At 52.7% G+C, this 20,760-nt stretch overlaps 1 protein-coding gene across 12 annotated transcripts in view; it reads right to left on the reverse strand.

Moving 5' to 3' along the window:
- The window catches only part of IQSEC1 (IQ motif and Sec7 domain ArfGEF 1), a 375,511-nt gene that overhangs the window by 64,283 nt on the left and 290,468 nt on the right, over positions 1–20,760 (reverse strand). For 2 of the 12 annotated variants that reach the window (XM_047743566.1, XM_047743521.1), the window contains exon 1: positions 8,802–9,125. The exons of 9 other annotated variants lie outside the window; for them this stretch is intronic. In XM_047743566.1, coding sequence (XP_047599522.1) covers positions 8,802–8,866 — 65 coding nt within the window. In that variant the 5' untranslated portion in view covers positions 8,867–9,125. Of the gene's footprint in view, positions 1–260; positions 268–8,801; positions 9,126–20,760 lie in introns of those variants that run through there. One more of the 12 variants, XM_047743602.1, reaches the window with a different exon arrangement.

Below are 20,760 nucleotides of genomic sequence, written 5' to 3' on the forward strand. Positions count from 1 at the left end.
TTTTTTTTACCTAAACTTGGTTGAGGGCCCTATGTGTGCCAAGCACTGTGTAAGACATTAGGGGTAGTAATAATAATATTCCTAAGAATATATTAGAATACTATTAAACTAATATAGCTATTGCCACTAAAATTTACTGAGCACCTGTCATGGGCCAGGCTTCAAAAGCAGCATCGTTAGAAGCTGTGGATGGAAGAGACCACAGGGCAAGAAGGAAAGATGGCCTTGGCAGAGGCTTTAGGGAAGCACAGTGCAGACACAGTGTCAGGGGAGGAATGGGAGGGCCTGGTCTCTTCAGCCGAGAAGACTGCTCTGAGTATGTGTCCAGAGGCCAAGTGAGTTTGAGGGGCCAACCCGTCTCGGGGCAAAGGCAGGTGTCACTGCCTGACTCTACTACCAGGCAGGCAAGGGGCAATAAGGGGAGTAGAGGCAGGGCCCATGGGGACACTCAGCAGCCCCAGTCCTGCCCAGAGAGCCTAGGCATGAAGGCAGATGGCTTAGGCACTCCTGACCTGAAACCAGTTCTTTCCCCAGGAAAGCCCTGCATGAGGGGGATGGCACAGGCCTGGCCTCCCCTGGCCACCTGCAGACACATGGTCTCCATCACAGACTTCCCTGAATGCAGTAGGCACTATTGGTCTACGAAGCTGGGAAACTGGACCAGGCTCCGACTTCCCCAGTTGGGCCACACAGCCAAGGGCTGTTGAGGGAACTTAAGGGCTCTGTCCCAGGAACCCAACCCCAGCAACTTGACATCTCCACCTCCACAGGACAGGTCCCTGATTACAAACATCAAAATATCTGGTATGTGTCTTAAAATAACATGGGATCAATGAAATACAATTGCCCATGGGGGTTACCCTACCATTCTCTCTACTTCTGTATACGGTTCAAAGAGTCCATAAGGAGGGGCGCCTGGGTGGCTCAGCCATTAAGCCTTTGCCTTTGGCTCAGGTCATGATCTCAGGGTCCTGGGATCGAGTTCTGCATTGGGCTTCCTGATCGGGGGGAGCCTACTTCTCCCTCTCCCACTCCCCCAGCTTGTGTTCCCCTTCTCACTGTGTCTGTCTCTGTCAAATAAATAAATGAAATATTAAAAAAATAATAAAGAAAATAAGAGTCCATAAGGAAAAGTTCAAAATAGTGCTAAGAAGCCACTGCCCTCCTCAAGGCTTTCCCGGGTCATTCTGCCATTTCTTACTAAGTAGGAAAACAAAAACAAAATTGCAAACCCTGCCCATTTAAATTATGGCTCTTAGGAAAGTCAATGACCCCAAAGGAACAGAGAATTGGAGTTTGCGCGGCTGCACAACACCCCCTCACCCCCCGGCCCTCCTCTGGTAACAGCAGAGGAAAGAGCCGCTTCCCCAAACACTTCCTCTCCAACCCCCCGCACGGGACTCACTGCACTTCGGGATCCAGTCCAGGGCCTACCCCAGGAAATCATGGCAGAAACAACTGTACTTGATAGCAGTCAGTAAGAATCATAGGAACAACCAGCATTTACTGAACACCTGTAAGCCCAGCACTGTTCTAGTTCCTTCTTTCTCGTATTCTTTGTGGAAAATCCTCCTAGGGAATGTGGAGGACAGTTCTTATACCCAGAGGACCTCCTGGGGCTGGCACACACCGTTTCTGGGATTCAAGGTCACTTGCCAGAGCTTCCAAGGGTGTCCTCTGTGGTCTCTGTCAAGTGACAACACACCGCTACGCCCATCCAAGGGCTGGCGCCGGGTAGGGCCCTGCAGGTTCTCTCCACTCTTTTACCATCCCACCCCTATTTCTCCCTCCATTCTAAGGCCCACAACCTCCCACCCCCTAACAAAGTCAGGGAGCAGGAAAGACAGGTGAACCAGAATACCAAATCTACTTTCTGCATAGCTCAGACATGATTTTCATTTTTGCCTTAGTTTCCTTGTGTGTAAAGTGGGAATAATACCAACAACATCGTAAAGTGTCTGGGGCGGGTTCAAATAAGGTAAGTATGTGTAAAATTCAAAGGCCACCCAAGTGTCGGATATTATCATTTTTATTCGGTAGCCTGTTCCAGCTCTAGTAGCAAACCTGTGCCAACTCCAGACCCATCACAAACAGCTGCGGCTTCGCCCAAAGCCAGCTGAACCCCGTCCCCTTCTGCCAGCATGTACTAGGCACCTGCTGTGTCTGCTACCGACAACCGCTTCTCCTGCCAGGATCCCCACTTGGCAGATAAGGCTCACAGAGGGGACCACCTTGACCAGGCCACTTGTTCAGAGAGGGGCAAAACTGGGACTCAGGCCAGGTTTCTCTAGCCCAAACGCTACCGTCTTTCCACTGTAGCCAGCTGCCTCTCTGTCTGGTGGCTGGAGCCGGCTGGGGAGGGCAGAGCAGAATAGTGAGGGTCCTGAGGCAGGGCTCCAGAGCTCTTAGCCCCATTAGGCGCCAGAAGCAGCCCCAGTGGGACGAGGATGCCAGAGTTGCCTAAGTACCAGAGCTCAGCACCGGCCACCAGCTGAGGACTCCGGACGCACTGCCACCCTGCCCCACCTCGGCACTACGGGGCTGAAGCATCAGCTTCAGTGTCTCCAGGCAGGTCTCTCCATTGCCCTGGGTGTAGGCTGCTTGTCCGTCCAAAGAAATCTTCACTCCAGCTGAGAGCCAAGTCCCCTTACTTTGCAATTTTTCCAATCCATGGGCAAAGTGATTTCTAAAACACTCTGGACCACCCTCTCTTAGCAGGCTACAAGCACATGCACATGACCATGGGCTTCAGTCCCATGTCACCAAGTTTACGACCATGTCCCAGGTACCACCACCTCACACACGAGCAACACCCTACCCTCACTTGGCTCCCCCCAAACTACCACCCCGCCTCTTCCTTCGTGCTCTTACCCCTGGCCTTGTCTGTGGCCAGAAGGAGAGACAGTGCATTCCTGTCTAGCAACACATCTCTCTTGAATAAGTACCATGGTCCAGTTTCCCTACAATTGGACTTGGCAGCCCTGATGTCACAGCTAAAATCTACCGCCTCTCAGGTATTAACTGTGTACCCTTTAAGTACTTCATGCGGATTAACAACAACTCCATGAGCTCCTCCTGTCACTGGCAGTTTACAAATGGGGAAACCGAGGCACAGAAAGCCCAAGGAACATGCCCAAGATCACGGAGAGTGTGAGAAGCTGGGGTTAGGGTTAAGGGCAGGCTGATGACAGAATCTGTCCCACTCCCCACAACACTGGGTCAAACACCCTCCCTCAGTGAATGACCACAAGCATCACGAAGCTCACCCCCCTTCACAGATGGGAAACTGAGGCCCAGGAAGGGGATAGGAGGAGGTGACTGATGCCAGGGATTCTAGGGAGGCTGAATGCCAAAAACTAGTTACAGCGAGCTCTTCTCAGCCCTCTGGAGGGAGAGACCTTCCAAGCTTAGTAATAATCAGGATAAATAGTGACAACTACAGTGACTATAATTAACATTTATTGAGCACTCACTATAATACAATAAGGCACCGTTTTAAACGTTTCACGTGTACTAACGCATTTCATTCTTGTACCACCTAGCCTAGCCTCTCAGCCAGAAATAGAAAAGCAAACACCATTTGCTTCCATCTTTTAAAACAGCCACTGGGGAGAAAGTATTCATGTTGGTGGACAGACCTGGACCAACTCAGCCAACAGGCGATTCTGGGGAGCCTTAATGGGGAGGCTGCCTCGTAGCTGGGGACTCCTCCAAATTAATAGTCCTTCTCTCTCATGGGAGCAAGTTCAGCAGCCCACACGCATGTGTGTCCTCTAATGACGTCAAAAGCCTTGGCCTTGGGCTTCCTCCCCATGCAGAAGCTGGCTATGTTTGCAAGGGGCCTGCAGAGAGTCTGGGGATGGTTGGCTTTTGTCGCCGAGACCCTGCTCCTTGCTGTGGCTGGCCTGGGGCAAGTGTGTTATCCTCAGAATGCACAAGTGGTCAGGGCCAAAGGGCACTATCTCGGAACCCCACAGGAGTGTATGGGGAAGGAGCTCTTGGGGCCTGTGGGGTCTGGCAAGACAAAAGGATACCCCAGAGGGTGGTCCTCAAACCAGCCTAAAGGTGGGACATTTTGGAAATGCTGACACCAGGGGATCCCAGGCACCTACCTGTTCCATGGCTTGGAAAAGATATGAAAGGCTCCATTTATGATGGTGACAGATTTTGCTAAAGATTACTTAACCCCAAAGGAGGCACAGCCTGGCTATGAAGAGCAGAGACCCCAAAGCCAGACGGACTGAGTTCAAATCCCAGCTCCGAGGCTTACTGGCCAGTGACCCTGGGCAAGTCACATAACTGTCCCCCAACTGTTCCCCCAAGTGGGGGCAGAAGCTCTTACTCACAGATTGCTTTGAGAATTAAGTCCTTTGCGCAGAGCTGAATGGCAACCACTGTGATTACTATTATTATACTGACCTTTGAACAAAGAGGAAAAAACAAATGTGGTCATAGTTTCCCCACCCAGACAGACAAGGAGGGGACTTTTGCTATGGCTCTACATCTGGGCCTCCAGTTCACATTAAATGCTCGCCATGTTAGGAAGGCGCAAAGCAAGGAAATAAAACAGAAAAAATGACCCTTTCCATCAAGGGCAGGGAAGCAAAAGCTACGTTCAAAGAAAGCATAAAAAGATATCCAAGTCAGAGAGGCTAGGATCATGCCTTAGCTCCTTCAAGGACAAGAGATTTCACAAAAAGCCACGTAGCTCCAGAAACCAGCAAAAAAGATGACTGTGACGAACCACTTTTAACTCAGTAGTCACTTCTCAAGAGAAGAGGTGGTGATGAGGCTGGTGTTGCTGGCTACTGGCTACTGGGCCAGGGATGGAATAGGTGTGAGTTACCAGGCAAAGCCGCATATCCCCTGCGGGGAGGTAATTCTTAGTCCCCATTTCATGGATGAGAAAATCAAGGCTCAGACGAGGGAGGCCACCTCACCAAAGCCACACAGCTGGGGAGAGGCAGAGTAGGCCTTGTGGGACCCCACCTGTCCGGGTTCTGTGGTACACGGTTTCACATGACGAACCTTGGTTCCTCTCCATCTAGCCCAGGGCCTGGCACAGAGCAGGGGCGCGGTAGCTAGGGAGTGAAGAGAGGAACAACGGGTCCCACGCATCGCTCCTGAGAACAAAGCACCCCCACGCCCAGGGGAGCACGCATGCAGCCGCGGGTGCAGTCACTTGCTGCTGCCTGGCTGTGCCTACCACGTGGCCGGGTGCTGTGCTGGGCAGGCATCGGAGCACACAGGCCTCAGGGCTTAAAGGGGCACTTGCCCCTTTAGGGGGACAGCCACAGCAGCCAGCCGAGTGGCAGGTTCAGGGGTCACTGTGCCATGTTTCCCACCATAATCACCATCCACTGCTCCTCGGGAGTAGCTCAGACAGTGGAAGTGGCCAGATTCTCGAAGCCTGCACCAATTAATTCTCCAAGAGCCTTAATGGCCTTTGAAGTCATTAGGATTTGCTTTTGAGGACGAATGATAAATCACACTCAACAGCCTTGGCGCATCCTCCCCCCCGCCCATGGCACATACACACACTTCCACTGGGGACCTGGTCCACCTCTGCGGCGCTCTCCCCGGGCCTCTGGCTTGCTGCAAGCCCACTGGGCAGACATTCCACGCGTCATAGCAATTCAGAGGAAATTTACAAAAGGGGAAGGAAGAAAATCCCATGGGTCACTGGCAGTGGGAAGAGCAGAGTGCTGACCTGGACAATCATAGCTCGGACCGGAGGCCTGGGGCTGGCCAGCCTGGCGAGGGCTGTCAGACATGTCCTCATGCATCTCTGTGAAGCCGGGTACCAGTCCCTTCCACGGAGGGGCAAACTGAGGCTCTGAGGTGGTGTAGTAACTTGCATAACGTCACAAAGCTGAGCTGGGATTTGAAACGCAGTCTGTTTCCCTTCTTTGCTGATGCCCTGAGCTGCTCCTGGCCTCACAGATTGTCCTGGCAAACCAAGATCCCTCGTCCCACAGAGTTTGGCCAGCTAACACCCACACACATGTGCACCTGAGCTCCCAGAGCCTGGGGTGGGGGTGGGGGGGCTGTTCAGTCCCTTCCAGAAACACCTATTTGCCCAGTCATCACACGGTTTGACGGTGCAGCTGACAGTCTTGTCCATGTTTTTGAACTGAAGCTGTGTAAATATTAGCACAGCTAGTTCATAGTCCGACTTCCTTGAGCGAAAGCCTGAAAATCCTGGCCGGGCTGGCAGGGGCCCTCCAGAGGCCCTCCGGCAGAACATGTGGGTTCTCCTCCAGGCTCCCCTGGTAACAGCCTGGTCAGGTCACTGGATTCCCTATCTTAACATGCCCATTTAGAAAGAGACGGTGGGGAGAGATGTGGGCTGCTTCGAGGCTCAAAGAGCAGGGCACTTCAGTGCCGCCATACGAAGGGGGCCACCTGTGCTGTCAGGGTGGCGTGGCTGTTCCTGGAGGGGTTATCTTAGACCTGTTACAGACTGGGGGTCTCCTGAGGTCTCTGGAGCATGCTGGATACTTCCTGGGTTTAGAGAGGGAGAGATGGCCAGCTGGGAGGGCTCTGGGTTGGGGGCAAGCTGGCCAGCCTCTGCAGGTCAGGAGCTGGGCTGATTCTCTGCCCCTCACCCCCCACCACCCCGCTTTCTTTGGAACTGCATACCAGGCACTCTGGAGCAAATGTGATTCCACCTGCTCTGAAGCCGAAGGGTGAACCTTGGGTTGTGCTGCAGAAGGGCTTCTCAATCTCGAGGACACCTGGTCTGTGCTCTGAGACTGGGGGAGCAGCTGTTCATCACCAACTCTGACAACAAAAGGACTCAAGCAGGCTTCCCTGCAGCTAGAAGGTTTAGAGTAGATGCGAAGAAGGACTTCCAATAAGAAGGGATGCAGGACTGGGAAATATGCCAAAGCGGTCCCTATGGACATCCCAACTGGAAGGGTGACACTGGAGAGGTCTCAAGCAGGGGCACCGGGGACACCCCGCAGTCTCTCTCAGCTGGGAGCGGGAAAAGAGACATCGCCTGCGGACCATGCTAACTGTGTCCCCACAAGTGTGCTGGCCTTACGGGGATGAGCACTCTGAGTTTTGCTCACTGCTATGTCTCCAGTGCCTAGACAGGGAAAGCTCACAGCAGCTGCTCCATAAACCGCAGAGCCCTGGTGCCGACAAGACTTAATGCTCAGCCTCAGTTTGCTCTCCTGCAATATGGGCATGCCGGAGCCACAAGGATAAGAATGCAAATGCGATACCGGGTGGGACAGCTGCGTAAGACAGTAGCATGTGTGCAATATGAATATCGTGACCCCCATTCTCGGACTGATGCCACGGATCCCAGACAGCTGGCCTTGCAGCTGCAGCTTGCCCAGCCTCTGCCCCCCAGACACAAAGAAGCCACGGGTTCTTGGGAACCACACCCCCACAACCCCACACAGAGCCTCAGGCCCAGAGTCCCAGGCCCCTGGGGTGAGGACTGGGCCAGAGGGGAACATATGCATGTTCTCAGTGCAACTGCCAGACACACGCTGCAGAATTTTTGAACTCAGAGATCAAACGGCTGCAGGTGGTTTGCCCCCCAAGCCTCAGGGGGCCCGACACAGCCAAGTCAGCTTGTCAACAAATCTTCTCCGCCCCACAGCCTGGCTCCTCCAAGGGGCCTGCAGACAGCTCAGGGGGCAGCTGTGCTGGCGAGCGGTGCAAGGAAATCGATATTCCCAGCACATACACACTCTCTCTCCATAAATACGGGCCCTTGGACACTCAGGCAGCCACCCACAGGCCCCAAAGCAGAAAAGCGCTGGTCTCTGGGACACACGTTCAAACCCCCACCCCTCCACCCCTCTCACCAAGACTCCATCCCTGACCACACCAGGCGCATTAAAAACACGCATACACCTAATCACACCAGCAGACCCTTCCCAGCCGCACTCAACACAACAGCAGCAGCCACACAGATCTCAACCCCCCCAGGGCTCCAGGCTCTCCAGTGCCCTCCTGGGTCCTCCCTCTTCCCCATCCCCCTCCTGGAAGCACACCTGGATCACCTGTGCACAGTCCGTGAAAGAATCCCTCGAACCCCCACACACTTGCCCAGGGTCTCCCCAACAGAGCTGACGCAAAACCCTGGACACAGGCCCAGGGTCTAGCATAACTAGGCCCCCAGAAAGACTCCCTGGCAGTCTCAGCCTGCCCCAACCAGATGCAAGCACAGACACCCAGACACCCGCCGGCCACACTCCGACTCACACACTCCATCCAGTCCACGGGCTCCTGCCTGGCACCGGATACCCACGGTTTCTCCCATGGAAACTCACCCCCACACAAGCTCCCATCCCGACACTCACTTGGGAGCGAGTGTGCACATGCACACACGCGCGCGCGTACACACACTCCTGTCCTGACAGCGTCTCTTTCTCACACACACAAACTCAGGTCCCTGCGCTGGTTGCACACATACTATACAGCCACGCTCCACCCCGTCAACCCTCCTCCCTCCCTCACACACAGGCACTCATCACACACATCCTGACAGTCTCACGCACCCCGGCACACCCATCCCCGCAGCCTCTCTGGCACACACTTACACTTAGAGCCCCAGGAGGCTCTAACGAACCGGGGCACAACAACACAGGACCCAGCTCTCTCACAAACCCACAACATACCGCCCGCAGCCGTGCAATGACTGGGGTTCTGCTGGCACCCCCACCCTGCCCCGCCAGGCCATATCCGTGAAGCCCCTCCCCAAGGCCCTCTCGCCCGAGCCCCGGCGCCACCCCCCGCCCCCGTCACGGCATCCCCCAGACCCCCGGCCACGGGCTTACCCGCTGTCAAGTTCCAGCTCCAGCAGGGACTGGGTCCGCTCGGAGTTGCAGTGCAGACACCACATGGCGGCCGCGGCGGGAGTTGACGGGGCCGAGCGCCCGGGACCCAGGCCCCGCCGAGCGCTGCCGACTCCCGCTGGGGCGGCAGATCCCGGGACCGACACCGGACCACCGAGAGACCTGACCACCCACCTCGCGACCACCTCGGGTCGCCCGGCCCGGTGCCCGCCGGTTCCCGCTGCTCCCGGCTCTAGTCCTAGCCCCAGGCCGGCCAAGCCCTCCCCTCCACCGCCGCCACCGCCACCCGCCCGCCTGGCGCAGAGCGAGGCCGGGCCGGAGGAATGTGGCCCGGGAGGGGGCGGGGCCAGGGGCGGGCCCGAGGGCCGGGCTGCGCCGGGCGGGCGGGGCTGTGCGGAGCCTCGTGGGGGAAGCGCTAAGCGGGCGGGGCTATCAGAGCCAAGTAGGCAGGATCGTCTCCGCCGGGTTAGGCCCTTCTCTGGGAGGGCTGTGCACTCCCTCCAAAACAGAGTCCCCCCAAATACATATCTGGCTCCTCAAGGCATAAGCACAGCAAATATAAAACCCAAACCAGCCAACTGCAGCCTACTCTGCTTATGGCGCCAATCTCTGCCAATCCTGATTTTGGCCTCAGTTTAAAAAACGAGACCTCTGCTCCCGGGATGTTGTGACTTTGCGGTTCTGATGTTTCCGCCCCAGAGAAAAAAATGGGTTCCATCCTGAGGCTGGGGACACCCATTTGGGGACTTCTGGGTGAGTGAGGATCTGATGAAAGCAGCTTCTTCTTCCCTAACCCCATTCAACACCGGTGCTCTTCCCTCACCCAGAGACAACTTTCAGACACCCACGGCTGGCTTGGAGTAATCCTGATTCGCTGTTAGAGCTCTTTACCTACACTTGGTCCTCAAGGCAACATGTGATATAGGTGAAGCTATTGGTGGCCCCATTTTCCCGAAGAGGAAACTGAGGCTCACCTTAACTGGGTTAACTCTAAGAGGTTTTCCCTCACTTTCTCTTCCAGGCTGCTCCTCTCTCCCTACTATAAGCAATCCTGGCTTGCTGTTCTCAATTTGCATATTTACTTGTTTATTATCTGTCCTTGGGCTTCATGAAGGCAGGCATAGGGCCCAGCACCCACACTTGTGGAATGCCCACATGTCGTTGGGAGACATCAAGCAGACACAGACACAATCAAAACCCCACCTGCCCCAGCTGCAAGTTTATCTCCTGGAGGGCCAGGCAGCTGGCACATCTGCAGAAGTCAGGAAGAAGTAGGAAGCCACTAATGAAGGGACATCGTCTTGTGCCTTTTTGAGTCTTCCATTTGGAAGGGGTGTTGCCGAGAGTCTAGTGATGAGTGCTTTCCCAGATGGGGAAACTGGAGTGGGGTGGGGGACAATGAAAGAAGAGGGCTGGGCTGGCCCAGCTGGTAGCACCAGAAGAGGCCGTTCCTAGATCCAGTTTAGTGTACCAGGGTTCCCAGGCAACAGGCTGAGCAGGAATCCAGTGCCCCTCATTGCCCATCTCCACGTTTCTCCTCTCTACTTCTGATGCTGTCTTTGCTACATTAAAAATAAATGCTCAGAATGGAAGAAAATATTTGGAAATCACCTATCTGATAAGAGTCTAGTATCCATGTCATATAACGAACTCTTCCATCTCAACAATAAAAAGGCAAATAACCCAATTTTGGAACAATTGATGATTGTTCAATTGATAATTGGAACAATTAGAAAAAGGGCAAAGGATCTGAACAGACACTTCTCCGGAGAAGGAATATGAATGGCCAATAGACACATGGAGAGATGCTGAACACCACTAATCATCTGGACAATACAAGTCAAAACCACAATGAGAGGGGGCGCCTGGGTGGCTCAGTGGGTTAAAGCCTCTGCCTTCGGCTCAGGTCATGATCCCAGGGTCCTGGGATCAAGCCCCACATCGGGTTCTCTGCTCAGCAGGGAGCCTGCTTCCTCCTCTCTCTCTCTGCCTGCCTCTCTGCCCACTTGTAATCTCTGTCTGTCAAATAAATAAAATCTTAAAAAAAAAAAAAAAAAACCACAATGAGAGAGCACCTCACACCCACCAAGATGGCCAGAATCAGGGAGATGGACAAGAGCACCTACACACAAGGGTTCCAGAAGGAGACGACTTCGGACGTGCACTGCTCAAAGCCTGTTACCATGTCCAGCATCCTGGTTGGGGGGTAATGGGAGGCAGGAGGGGATAGGCTTTAAATTGTCCAGTTGCAGGGATGGTGGTGGTGGAAAACTCCCACCCCAGCTTGAACAGCCTTCTAAAAATAGGCTGCAATAAATGGAACCAAAAGAATTCCCCCAGCCCAGCTGCTGGAGCCCTCCAGACACAGGCTCTGACCGACAGCCTCACGACCTGGATTCTCCAAGAATTCCAGGCACTTGTCCAGGCCCATGGCCTAGCCGCCTGCCAGGATGGTCTTGGCGACATTGTTCCGGCTGGGATTTAGAAGAAGGGGGTTGAATTTCCCTGTTAGCATTTGGAATACCAGAGGATGGAGTCCCTGGAAACCAAATGCCTCTTAATTCTCTTGTTTTATCTTTCTACAAAGTGTGCCTCTTGTTTCTGCTCAGTTAACTGCCTTGCAGATTAATAATTTAGGGAACCGTGAGGCAAACAACAAAGTTCCAGCCTGGAAAGGCAGAGAAAGCCAATTTTTCTGCTAAAATGACTAGACTGGGCAGAATTCTTACATGTTCCATTTGGGCAAGTTGCTTAGCCTTCTGAGTCTTGGTTTTCTCAACTGTAAGGTATGGCTCATGGGCCACAACTATCCTGGAGAATTCATGTTCCTGTTTAATTTAATTTAGTAAGCGTTTATTAGTGCTTACTCTGTGCCTGTCATCTGAGGCCTCAGTGGGAGACACTGATGCGACAAGTGTCCCTCAGTATGATGTTATAATAATCTGGAGGAAGGAGCTTGTAAGTCTGCCTCATAACAGGCTCCAAAGATGAAGGGGCTTTGGGATGGGGCCTTGAGGGATGAGTAGGAGCCCATCTATAGGGGCACAGGATTCAAGAAAGTCATGAAAATATTTAGTTCCACTGTACCGTCCTGAGTTTCAGTCCTGAGTTGCTTGCCTTCACCTGTCTCACGTGTCATGACCCAACTTCATCCCCATCCCCCTGGCTTCTGACATCAGACACGTATATAGTACCCTGCCCCACCCCGCAAGGCCAACTTTTGCAGTCCCTCTCCCAGAGCTGTCAAGATGAAGGCCAGCTCCTCCACACAGCCTGCCTCCAGGCCTGTGTGCCCTGATCGAGGTTCACCTCTCCAGCCCTTGCCACTTATCATGTTCCCTCCACACACGCCATATCTCCAGTAGTACAAAACCTCTTTCAAAGCCCCAGACTCCTGCTGTGCCTGGCTCCTGGCTAAGACTTTGGATTTCAGCTTACAATGTCTCCTCTCCCAGAAAGCCACCCCTGACCAGCCCCTAGTCCAAGTTAGACACTCTTGGGTTTACTCTGCACCTGCTCTCCCATTACACCAGTGAGCTGTACTGCTCTTGCCAGGCAGGCTGTATTGTTCTCCGCAGCATTCCCTACACCTACTAGGGGGCCTGGGACACGGAGGTGCTCAGCAGTTGAATAAATCCAGCCTGAGAGTCAAATCCGGCCCACTGCTTGCTTTTTTAAAATAAAGTTTTATTGGAACAGAGTCCCACTCATTCACTTATGTATTATCTGCAGATACTTTTGGGCTACAACAACAAAGCTGAACAGTTACAAAGGCGATAGATGACTCACAATGCCTAAAATATTTATATCTAGCCCTCCGCACGAAAAGGTCGTCTACCCTGCAATAAATGAAGGTCCTCTGGGGGAGTTTCTTGTTGGCACCAGCTACCCTGCCTGTCCTGCCAGACCTCCAGTGCCCTTGCGCAGGCCCACCATGGACAAGATCTGGAAGAGCGGAATCCAAATGTCATGGGGGAAGGTGGTGATTAAAACCATAGGGCCTGGGGCACCTGGGTGGCTCAGTGGGTTAAAGCCTCTGCCTTCGGCTCAGTCATGATCCCAGGGTCCTGGGATCGAGCCCTGCATTGGGCTGTCTGCTCAGCAGGGAGCCTGCTTCCTGCTCTCTCTCTCTGCCTGCTTCTCTGCCTACTTGTGATCTCTGTCTGTCAAATAAATAAATAAAATCTTACAACAAAAACAAAAACAAAACATAGGGCCGGGCCAAGTGACCTTCAGACAAGATGGCCACATAATGGGACGATCCACTGCTAGAAATGACTCCTACGGAGCTCCTTGCCTGTGTGTACAAAGACTTAGGATATTAGTTGATTGTAACAGTGGAATGGGGAGGAGGAGACATACAATGTCCCTCAGTGGGGACTGGGCAGTGGGTACACAGCTATACGCCCATCACTGGAGTTCTGTGTTAACAATATGGTGGCACACCATACGTATAGGAAATGATCTGAGATGGGACACTGTGATTAAAAGTCCAATAAATCATCATATGTACTTATAGTAAGATATATAGAACACTAGTGTGCTTATATAGCATCATATAACCGTTAACTATTTCTTAAAGAAGATCCAAGAAACATGGACCAGTGGTTGCCTCTGGGAAGGGAAACTGGGGTTTCCAGAGATTCCTGGAGATGGGCCTCTGCCCTCTAAGCCTGAAGTCTTGTTGGGACAGGGCTGGGAAGGAGAAGGGAGGACTTCTTGCCTTATGCACCCCCCCCGCCTTTTTAAAAAGATTTTATTTTATTTATTTGACACAGAGAGATCACAAGCAGGCAGAGAGGCAGGCAGAGAGAGTGGGGGAAGCAGGCTCCCCGCCAAGCAAGGAGCCCGATGCGGGGCTCGATCCCAGGACCCTGAGATCACGACCTGAGCCGAAGGCAGAGGCTTTAACCCACTGAGCCACCCAGGCGCCCTTCTATAGTTTTCAAAATTTTAAACATGTTTGTTCCCTTAAAAACAAACCAAAAAAGCCAGTGCAATGAAGAAATCAATACAATCATGGCAACCTACAGGACTGGAGGTCTTCTAGCATCTTATAGGACACCCTGAGGCCCTCCAGAGCCAGTGCCCAAAGACCCCAAATTCCAGATGGTACTTAAGTTACCTCTTGGGCCACTCGGGTTCCTTTGCTTCTGAGTAGGCTGTGTCTTACTGATAGTGTGAAAATCAGTGGGAGCCCATTTGACTCCCCTCTTCAGTGTTGATCATTCCTCTGTTGCTCTCATAACAACGAATGAACATCCCTACAGCACAGCACAGCCGGGATGCCAGGCGCAGGAGAGAGCTCTGTCATCATCCCTGCAGCCCATGTCCTCATTTTACAGACAGGGAAACTGAGGCCTGGAGTGAAAAAGGGATGTGCCCTGGGCTGTGTACTAGGAACACTGACACTGGTCCAGGCATCCTGCCTCCCAGGCCGCAGTACCCCACAGTCCAGCATACAGCTGGGCTTTGGGGAGGGGGGGTGTTGGCTCCTTACAGAATGGAACTTCTTCCTAGGAACGTTGGATGCTGTGAAAACCAGAGGCAGCTGTGCAGAATGCAGAATTGTGTAAAATGGTATCTCAGAGAAGGCAGTCAGTCCCCCAGGACAGAAAGTTTCCAGATGAATCCAGTTGCTCCAAAGTGCCGAGTTACTTTTTAAAATTTCAATCATTTTCACATAAACCACTTGCAAATCACAGGCTTCCCTAATTGCACTACACCAAGTAAAGTAAATGACCTTGGGATAACTTACTTTGGGAGGCTGGAGGTGGCCCCAAGGGGGTGTAGGACTGTTTACGTGAACTAGTCGATATGGCCATCACCTGTGCAGATAGTACTTTGGTTGTCATCTAGTCCCTGACACCTTGCCTTCCAGCCTCACTCCCAGCTACCATCCCTACAATAGAGCTCCTCCCAGAATGCACAGCACCCTCTTTTGTCCCAGTGCCTTTGCTTATGCGGTTCCCACTTCCCAGGCCACCCTCTTCATCTGCTTGGCAACCTCCTACTCAGCCTTTAAGACTCAGCCCAAAGGTCACATTCTCTTCGAAGCCCCTCCCAGTACTGTCTCCCAGGTGGGGAGGGAAACCCTCACCTGGACTGTGGGCACTGCAAGGGCAGGGACAATGGCTCTCTGTCCACTCTCCTGGTGGTGGGACTCAGACACTGCCACTGCTCCATATGACCAGCTATCAGCAGAGCTGAGTCCCAACCATAAAAACTCAGTGCTACTTGGGCTGGCCAAGACCCAGACCGTGACAGTGAGATTGAAGAGGCTTTAATGTTTGCATATCCTAAATTTTAGGGCTGGAAGGAGTCACCATGACCCAGCGTTGCCTGCCCATTAGGTGGGGGAACCTGAGGCCTACAAGAGGGGGTTGCACTTCCCAAAGTCACTCTGGGGCCAGGCCAAGACCTGGTCATCTGACTTCCTTTCTGCATCTCCTTCCCCACTGCTCTGACAAAGCAAACCACAGAGTCAGGGAACCATTGTGGTTTGAGGTGTAAGGAGGATGTTTTCCTGTGGTCTTTGAATGAACAATAAAAATCAGACGCAGGTGCTACTATGCCTACAGTTGACAATGGATTAACTCAGGCTGGAAGAAAAGATCCTTAGGGAGGGCTTGCAATGACAGAACCGCACAGTCAGGACACAGGGTCAGAAGCAAGGAGAATCGAAACCCTTACCAGTACTGGCTGGCGCTATACAAACTCTGAAAAGCCTAGCATGTGACAGGTGCTCAGTGACTGACACTGTGAACCAAATGGTCAGGAATGATCACCTCCTCCAAGAAGCCCTCCTAGCCTACAACCCCAGAGCACCCCATGTTTCCAGGTCCCCAGTGCCCACCGCAACCCCTGCTACACAGTGGGTGATTATAAAGTGGGTGTTGTAAAAGTGAAGGAAGGTGGGCGGGTGGCCATGGGTCAGAAGGTGCTGATGGCTTCCCTCCTTAGACCGGCCACTCTTGGGGGCCCCCTCCCTCCATCCTTGTCCCCCTACTGGGCCCAGTCAGGTAAGCTGAGCTGCTTGCCTGGGGATTTAGGGCGCAGGGCCTGTGGAGAACAGACCTGTGGCTTCTAAGTGCCACTACTTGAGTTACGGGTCTCTACTCAAGTGGATGGGAAGTGGCCGTCTGCTGGTCTTCTTGCAGGATTCGAGAGGCCTGATGACATCAGGAAGACATTTAGTAGCAAATACCTAATTAGGCTGCTACCTTCGTCAGTGAAGGGCTCTTCCCTGACCGCACCCCACCCCACTGCCCTCGAAATCATACCGCACACCACAGTTCCCATCAGGTGGTCTTGCCAGCCCCGGCTCACAATCAAAGTGACCCCACCGCAGCCCCCCCTTTCCCTGGCTGGTAGCACAGGGAAGCTGCTTGGCCAGATCCTCTGGCCTGACCCTCTGGGCCCCTCCATACCTGAGACAGAGCCCAGGCCACCTCGGTTCTCTGTCCCAGGGTGAAGAGGCAGCTCTGTGGCCAGTAGGTCTGGACGTACATCCCAGCCCCTGACCCCCTTGTGTCACCCTGGCTGAATCCCCCAGCTTCCTGGGGCCTCAGTGTATGGATCTGGAAACCCTCCTTGCAGGAGTGGTGTGGGGGCTTGGCAAGAACATCTGTAATTGCCTGGCTGGGTACCCCGGAGGCCTTCGGAACTGGGCAGTCCTTCCCCTGCTCCACCACTGTCCCCACAGAGTGGGAATGCTCACACCCGGGGACACCAGTTGGGGTCACAGCCTAGCTCCCCCACATCTGATGCTTGATCTTGCATCTTGGGCAACTGGATGGGTCTTTCTGTGCCTCCTTTCCCCCTTTCTGCCTCTATTTGCCTCTTCCTTAAGTTTGGGGCTGTTACCTCTCTAGACAGCCACAAGGCCACCCCTCACCGGTGCCTACCCTATATCAGGCACTTTACAGAAGAGGTTGCATTTAATTCTCAACAATCTTCCACTTTACGTAAATACGATGACTCAGAAAGGCTGAGTAACTTACTTAAGGCCACACACCTAGAGGTGGATGACAGGGATTTGAGCGCAGATCCATATGACCCCCAAACCATGAATGTAATCATGAGGCTAGACCTGTCCTGTCTTCCGCCCACTCCAAGGGCTTATTGAATGAGGCTCTGTGCTAAATGCTTTACATGTATCATTCATTTAATAAGCCTTACAATGACCTTCTCAGGAACATAGCACTATTACTATCCTCATCCGATCATCCAGAGAGAGGAACCGAAGCTCAGAAAGCTTAAAGAATGTGCGTAAGGGCAAACAGCTAGGAAGTGAGGATTTGAACCCAGGGCTGTCTGATTCACAAGTCTATGCTTTAAACACTGTTCTCTTTGGTCTTCAAGGCCCAGTTCCAAGATGTCCTCTGCAGAAGACAGTTTCCCTTCTCAGCTGATATCATGGAAATAATAAAAGCAAATCCAGAACCAACCCCCCCACAACTGCCCCACACTGGCTATGGAGTCCGACTCCTGGTTCTGTCCCCTTCTTGGCAGTGTGGTCTTGGGCATTGCCATTCCAAGCCTCAGTCTCCTCCTCTGTAAAATGGGCATGAATAACCAGGCATATCACTGATGTTGTAAAGACTTTAGTGGGATATCCAGTGCTGGGCCCTCAGCAAGAGTTCTGCCCCCACTGCCCCCACTTAGCCAGCTCCCAGGTCCCCAGTCACAAATCCCAATTCCCTCTGCCCTACTCTCTTCCTGGGGGATGCCCCGCTTGCCCTCTGGAGTGGCGAGCAGCTGGGCAGGCATGGTGGTAGCTGGCCCCGGGAAGGACTTGAGGCTTTTGCCAGCTCTGCTAAGGCAGCCCAGAAGCCCAGGTGGGGTCACGTGGTCACAGGGGGCCAGCTCACACTCAGTGGGGCCACCAGGGATGAATTAACTTCTGTGTTCCCAAGCCCCACCCACAGGCCTACAGTCTGGGAAAGAGACCCCACGTGTGAAGGGCTCTGAGACAGCAGACACATGTTCCAATGGACGGCGGCCCGCTTGCCGTCACCTCCTCTGAGGGATCTTCTGGAACACCCCCAGGTAAAGCCCATCCCCATTCTATTTCATCTAATTCCCTTCAAAGCCCATCTCTCAGCCTATATTTATCTTGCTTAATTACTTGTTTACTTGTTTATCGTCTGTCTTTTCCATCAGAATGGAGCTCTGTGAAGGAGGGACTTTGTTTACCACCGTGTCCCCAGTATCCAGATGGAGCCTGGTCTACAGTACGTGTTCAATAATTGTCTAATAAATGAGTGAGTCATGCTGAACCACAGTCGTTCTCAGTCAGGGACAACCACACGGATGGGGCAAGGACTGCAAGCTGGGAAGGGAACGGCAGGCCCCGCTCCTGCTCCCCGTTCTCACCCTTGTCTTATTCGATCTCAGCCAACACCTCTATTTCCACCATAGATAGATTATGGAAGGGCTGGGTGAAATGGTCTTTCAAAAACACCAATTTTCGTCTCCAGTGTGCCCAGTATGTAAAGGAACCATCAGCCAAAGATTTTATTTAAAAAAAAAAAAGAAAAAAAAGCATCCCTCCAGCAGGGCAAATGACCATCCTTGACATATCTGGTTCTTTCCTGGTAGCTTTGCTTAAACTGGGGCCCCTCTGTATTAAAGGGAGCAGGTAAAGTGAGGGCATCGGGGAATATGGAAATCTACAAGGCCTCGTTCTGTTTCAGACTCAGACACGGGTCTTTCCAGAGAGCCACTAAGGAAGGAGCCTGCTTATTCTTGAGCCATGGGTCCCCATGGCAGAACAGCTACTGAGGGGTGCCAAGCCAAGGCAAGGCCCCAGTGGCGCTCTCCCTTAATGAACAGACACTTTCATTTACGACAAGTGCCAGGGACGCCTGTTTTGCAAACGGATGCCACTAAGTGCTCCTAAAACAACAGCCTCTCTTAAGTGGGTTAAAAATTCCCCTCTGCAATTTTCTTTATGTTATTGATTTAAACAACACCTTCTCTCATCTGGCTGGGACGAAGACTGCAACCAGCTTGACCTGACTCCACTGATTCGGAATTAATGGATGCGAGATACGTGTGATGTCTGAATAAATCCATAACTGAGAACATGTGCACTCCTGAATGTGTCCCACAACTGCCCCTGACATTTATTCCTACCTACTCTGTGTCTGTCAGGCACTGACTGGGGAACGAGAAGGTACAGAAGGAAACAGAGGCCCTGAAGCCCGGAGAGTCTAAGTCATTTGTCCAAAGACGCACAACCTCTAAAGCATGGAGCTGGGACGGGTACCCACCCATGCTGACACTAAGCCTGTGTTCTCTCTGTTCCACGGGTGGTTCTCAAAGGCTGGTTCCAGGAACAGCAACAGTTGCAGTCTCAGCTGGGACTTTTTTGCAATTGCAAATTCCCACGGTCCAGGTGGGTCTGATGCCTACTCCAGTTTGGGAATCTTGGGTCAGCCAGGGCACTGAAGTGGGCCATCAGTTCAGTATGGGAGCCAGATGGCACAAGGTCAGGACTGACTGTAAGTAGGTGGGATGGCCATTTAGGGAAGGCTTCCTGGAGGAGGTGAGGTGAGGCCTGTCTTGGGATCTGTGGCATGAATGGGAATTCACTGGGTGGCCCAGCAAGAGAAGGGCACTCCAGGTAGAGGGAACAGCATAGGCACAGCCTTGGTGAGCTTGGGAAAATATAATCATAGTTCTGCATATATGGGGAGTGTGAAGTACGGGGATGGGTGAGCTGTGAGGAATGAGGCCAGAGGGTGAAGGGGGTAGACTTCCGGTGGCAGAAGCGGCCTGGATTTATCTCTAGGTTGGTTTTCCCAATGACCACAAAGGACACGTCTACCAATTACTTAACACCATGCTTCACATGGGGAAAACTTGATCTTCTCCATCAATAATAATAAAAAAAGTTTCACTGAGAATAAATTCAATTTTCCCATAAAAACAAATCACCCAAACTAAAACACTGTTATAAAATCCTGCTTGGATCCTGTTATCAGCAGAAGGCCTGTGCTGGAGGCCTGCTCTAGGTTTGTTTAACGCAGACATTAGCTAGCAAGGAGAATTCATGTTCTAGAAGGCAGCCATAAAACAGAAGGGTGCTTTTTATATCCTGATAGGGAATAAGACACAAGATGTATTGCTAGGTGAAACAAAGTGATGAATGCTGTATTTGGGTAAAAAAGGAAGGGGGAGGAGTAAACACCCCCCCCACACACACACACAGACACGGACATGCACGCGCGCACACACACACACTGACATAAGCATAAAATACCTCTGGACAGCGGTTACCTTTGAGGGAACTTGACAGGGCTGGGAAGGTGGTTTGCTGTTCACTGTGCGCCTTTTCTATCTTTAATTGTTGGACCATGTGACTCTACAATACCCATAAAAACAAAATACAATGAAGCCCTTTTCTGAGTGCTAAAGAAGTATTAGCAGGGACCAACACTTTGGTCTCAGAATAACTAGCAGGGCTGAAAGAGCACCGGGAGGAGAGTTATACTCTCCCAGGTCCCATGTGATTCTGTTCCTGGTCCCTGGACACCAAGTCTGGGGCTCACCTGGAATCATCTCACACGGCCGGAGTCTCACACTTCCACCTGCCTGGTGGGTAGCAGGGGCAGGGTGGTAGGGGGAGTCAAGGCCATCTTCCTATACTCTTGGGAATAAGACTTGGCTGCCATCCCACAGTGCACCTCTTGCATTGTGAGGGGAGAAGGCCAGGCCCCCAGGGAGCACCTCCTGTATGCTGGGCAGTTGGCAGCTGTCTGCAGCTTGGCACACACTGTCCTGTGGATGGTTATTAAGCCCTGTTAGGCAGCCCACCAGGAAGCTGAGACACACAGAGGTTCAGTGGTACACCTGAGGCCGCTCAGCTTGCAGTGGGCAGAGCTGGGATTCCAATCCGCACCGTTCGCAGGAAAAGCCTTGGAGCTTCCCTCCA

This window comes from Lutra lutra, chromosome 1 (genome assembly GCF_902655055.1).
Source record: "Lutra lutra chromosome 1, mLutLut1.2, whole genome shotgun sequence".
NCBI classification, from domain to species: domain Eukaryota; kingdom Metazoa; phylum Chordata; class Mammalia; order Carnivora; family Mustelidae; genus Lutra; species Lutra lutra.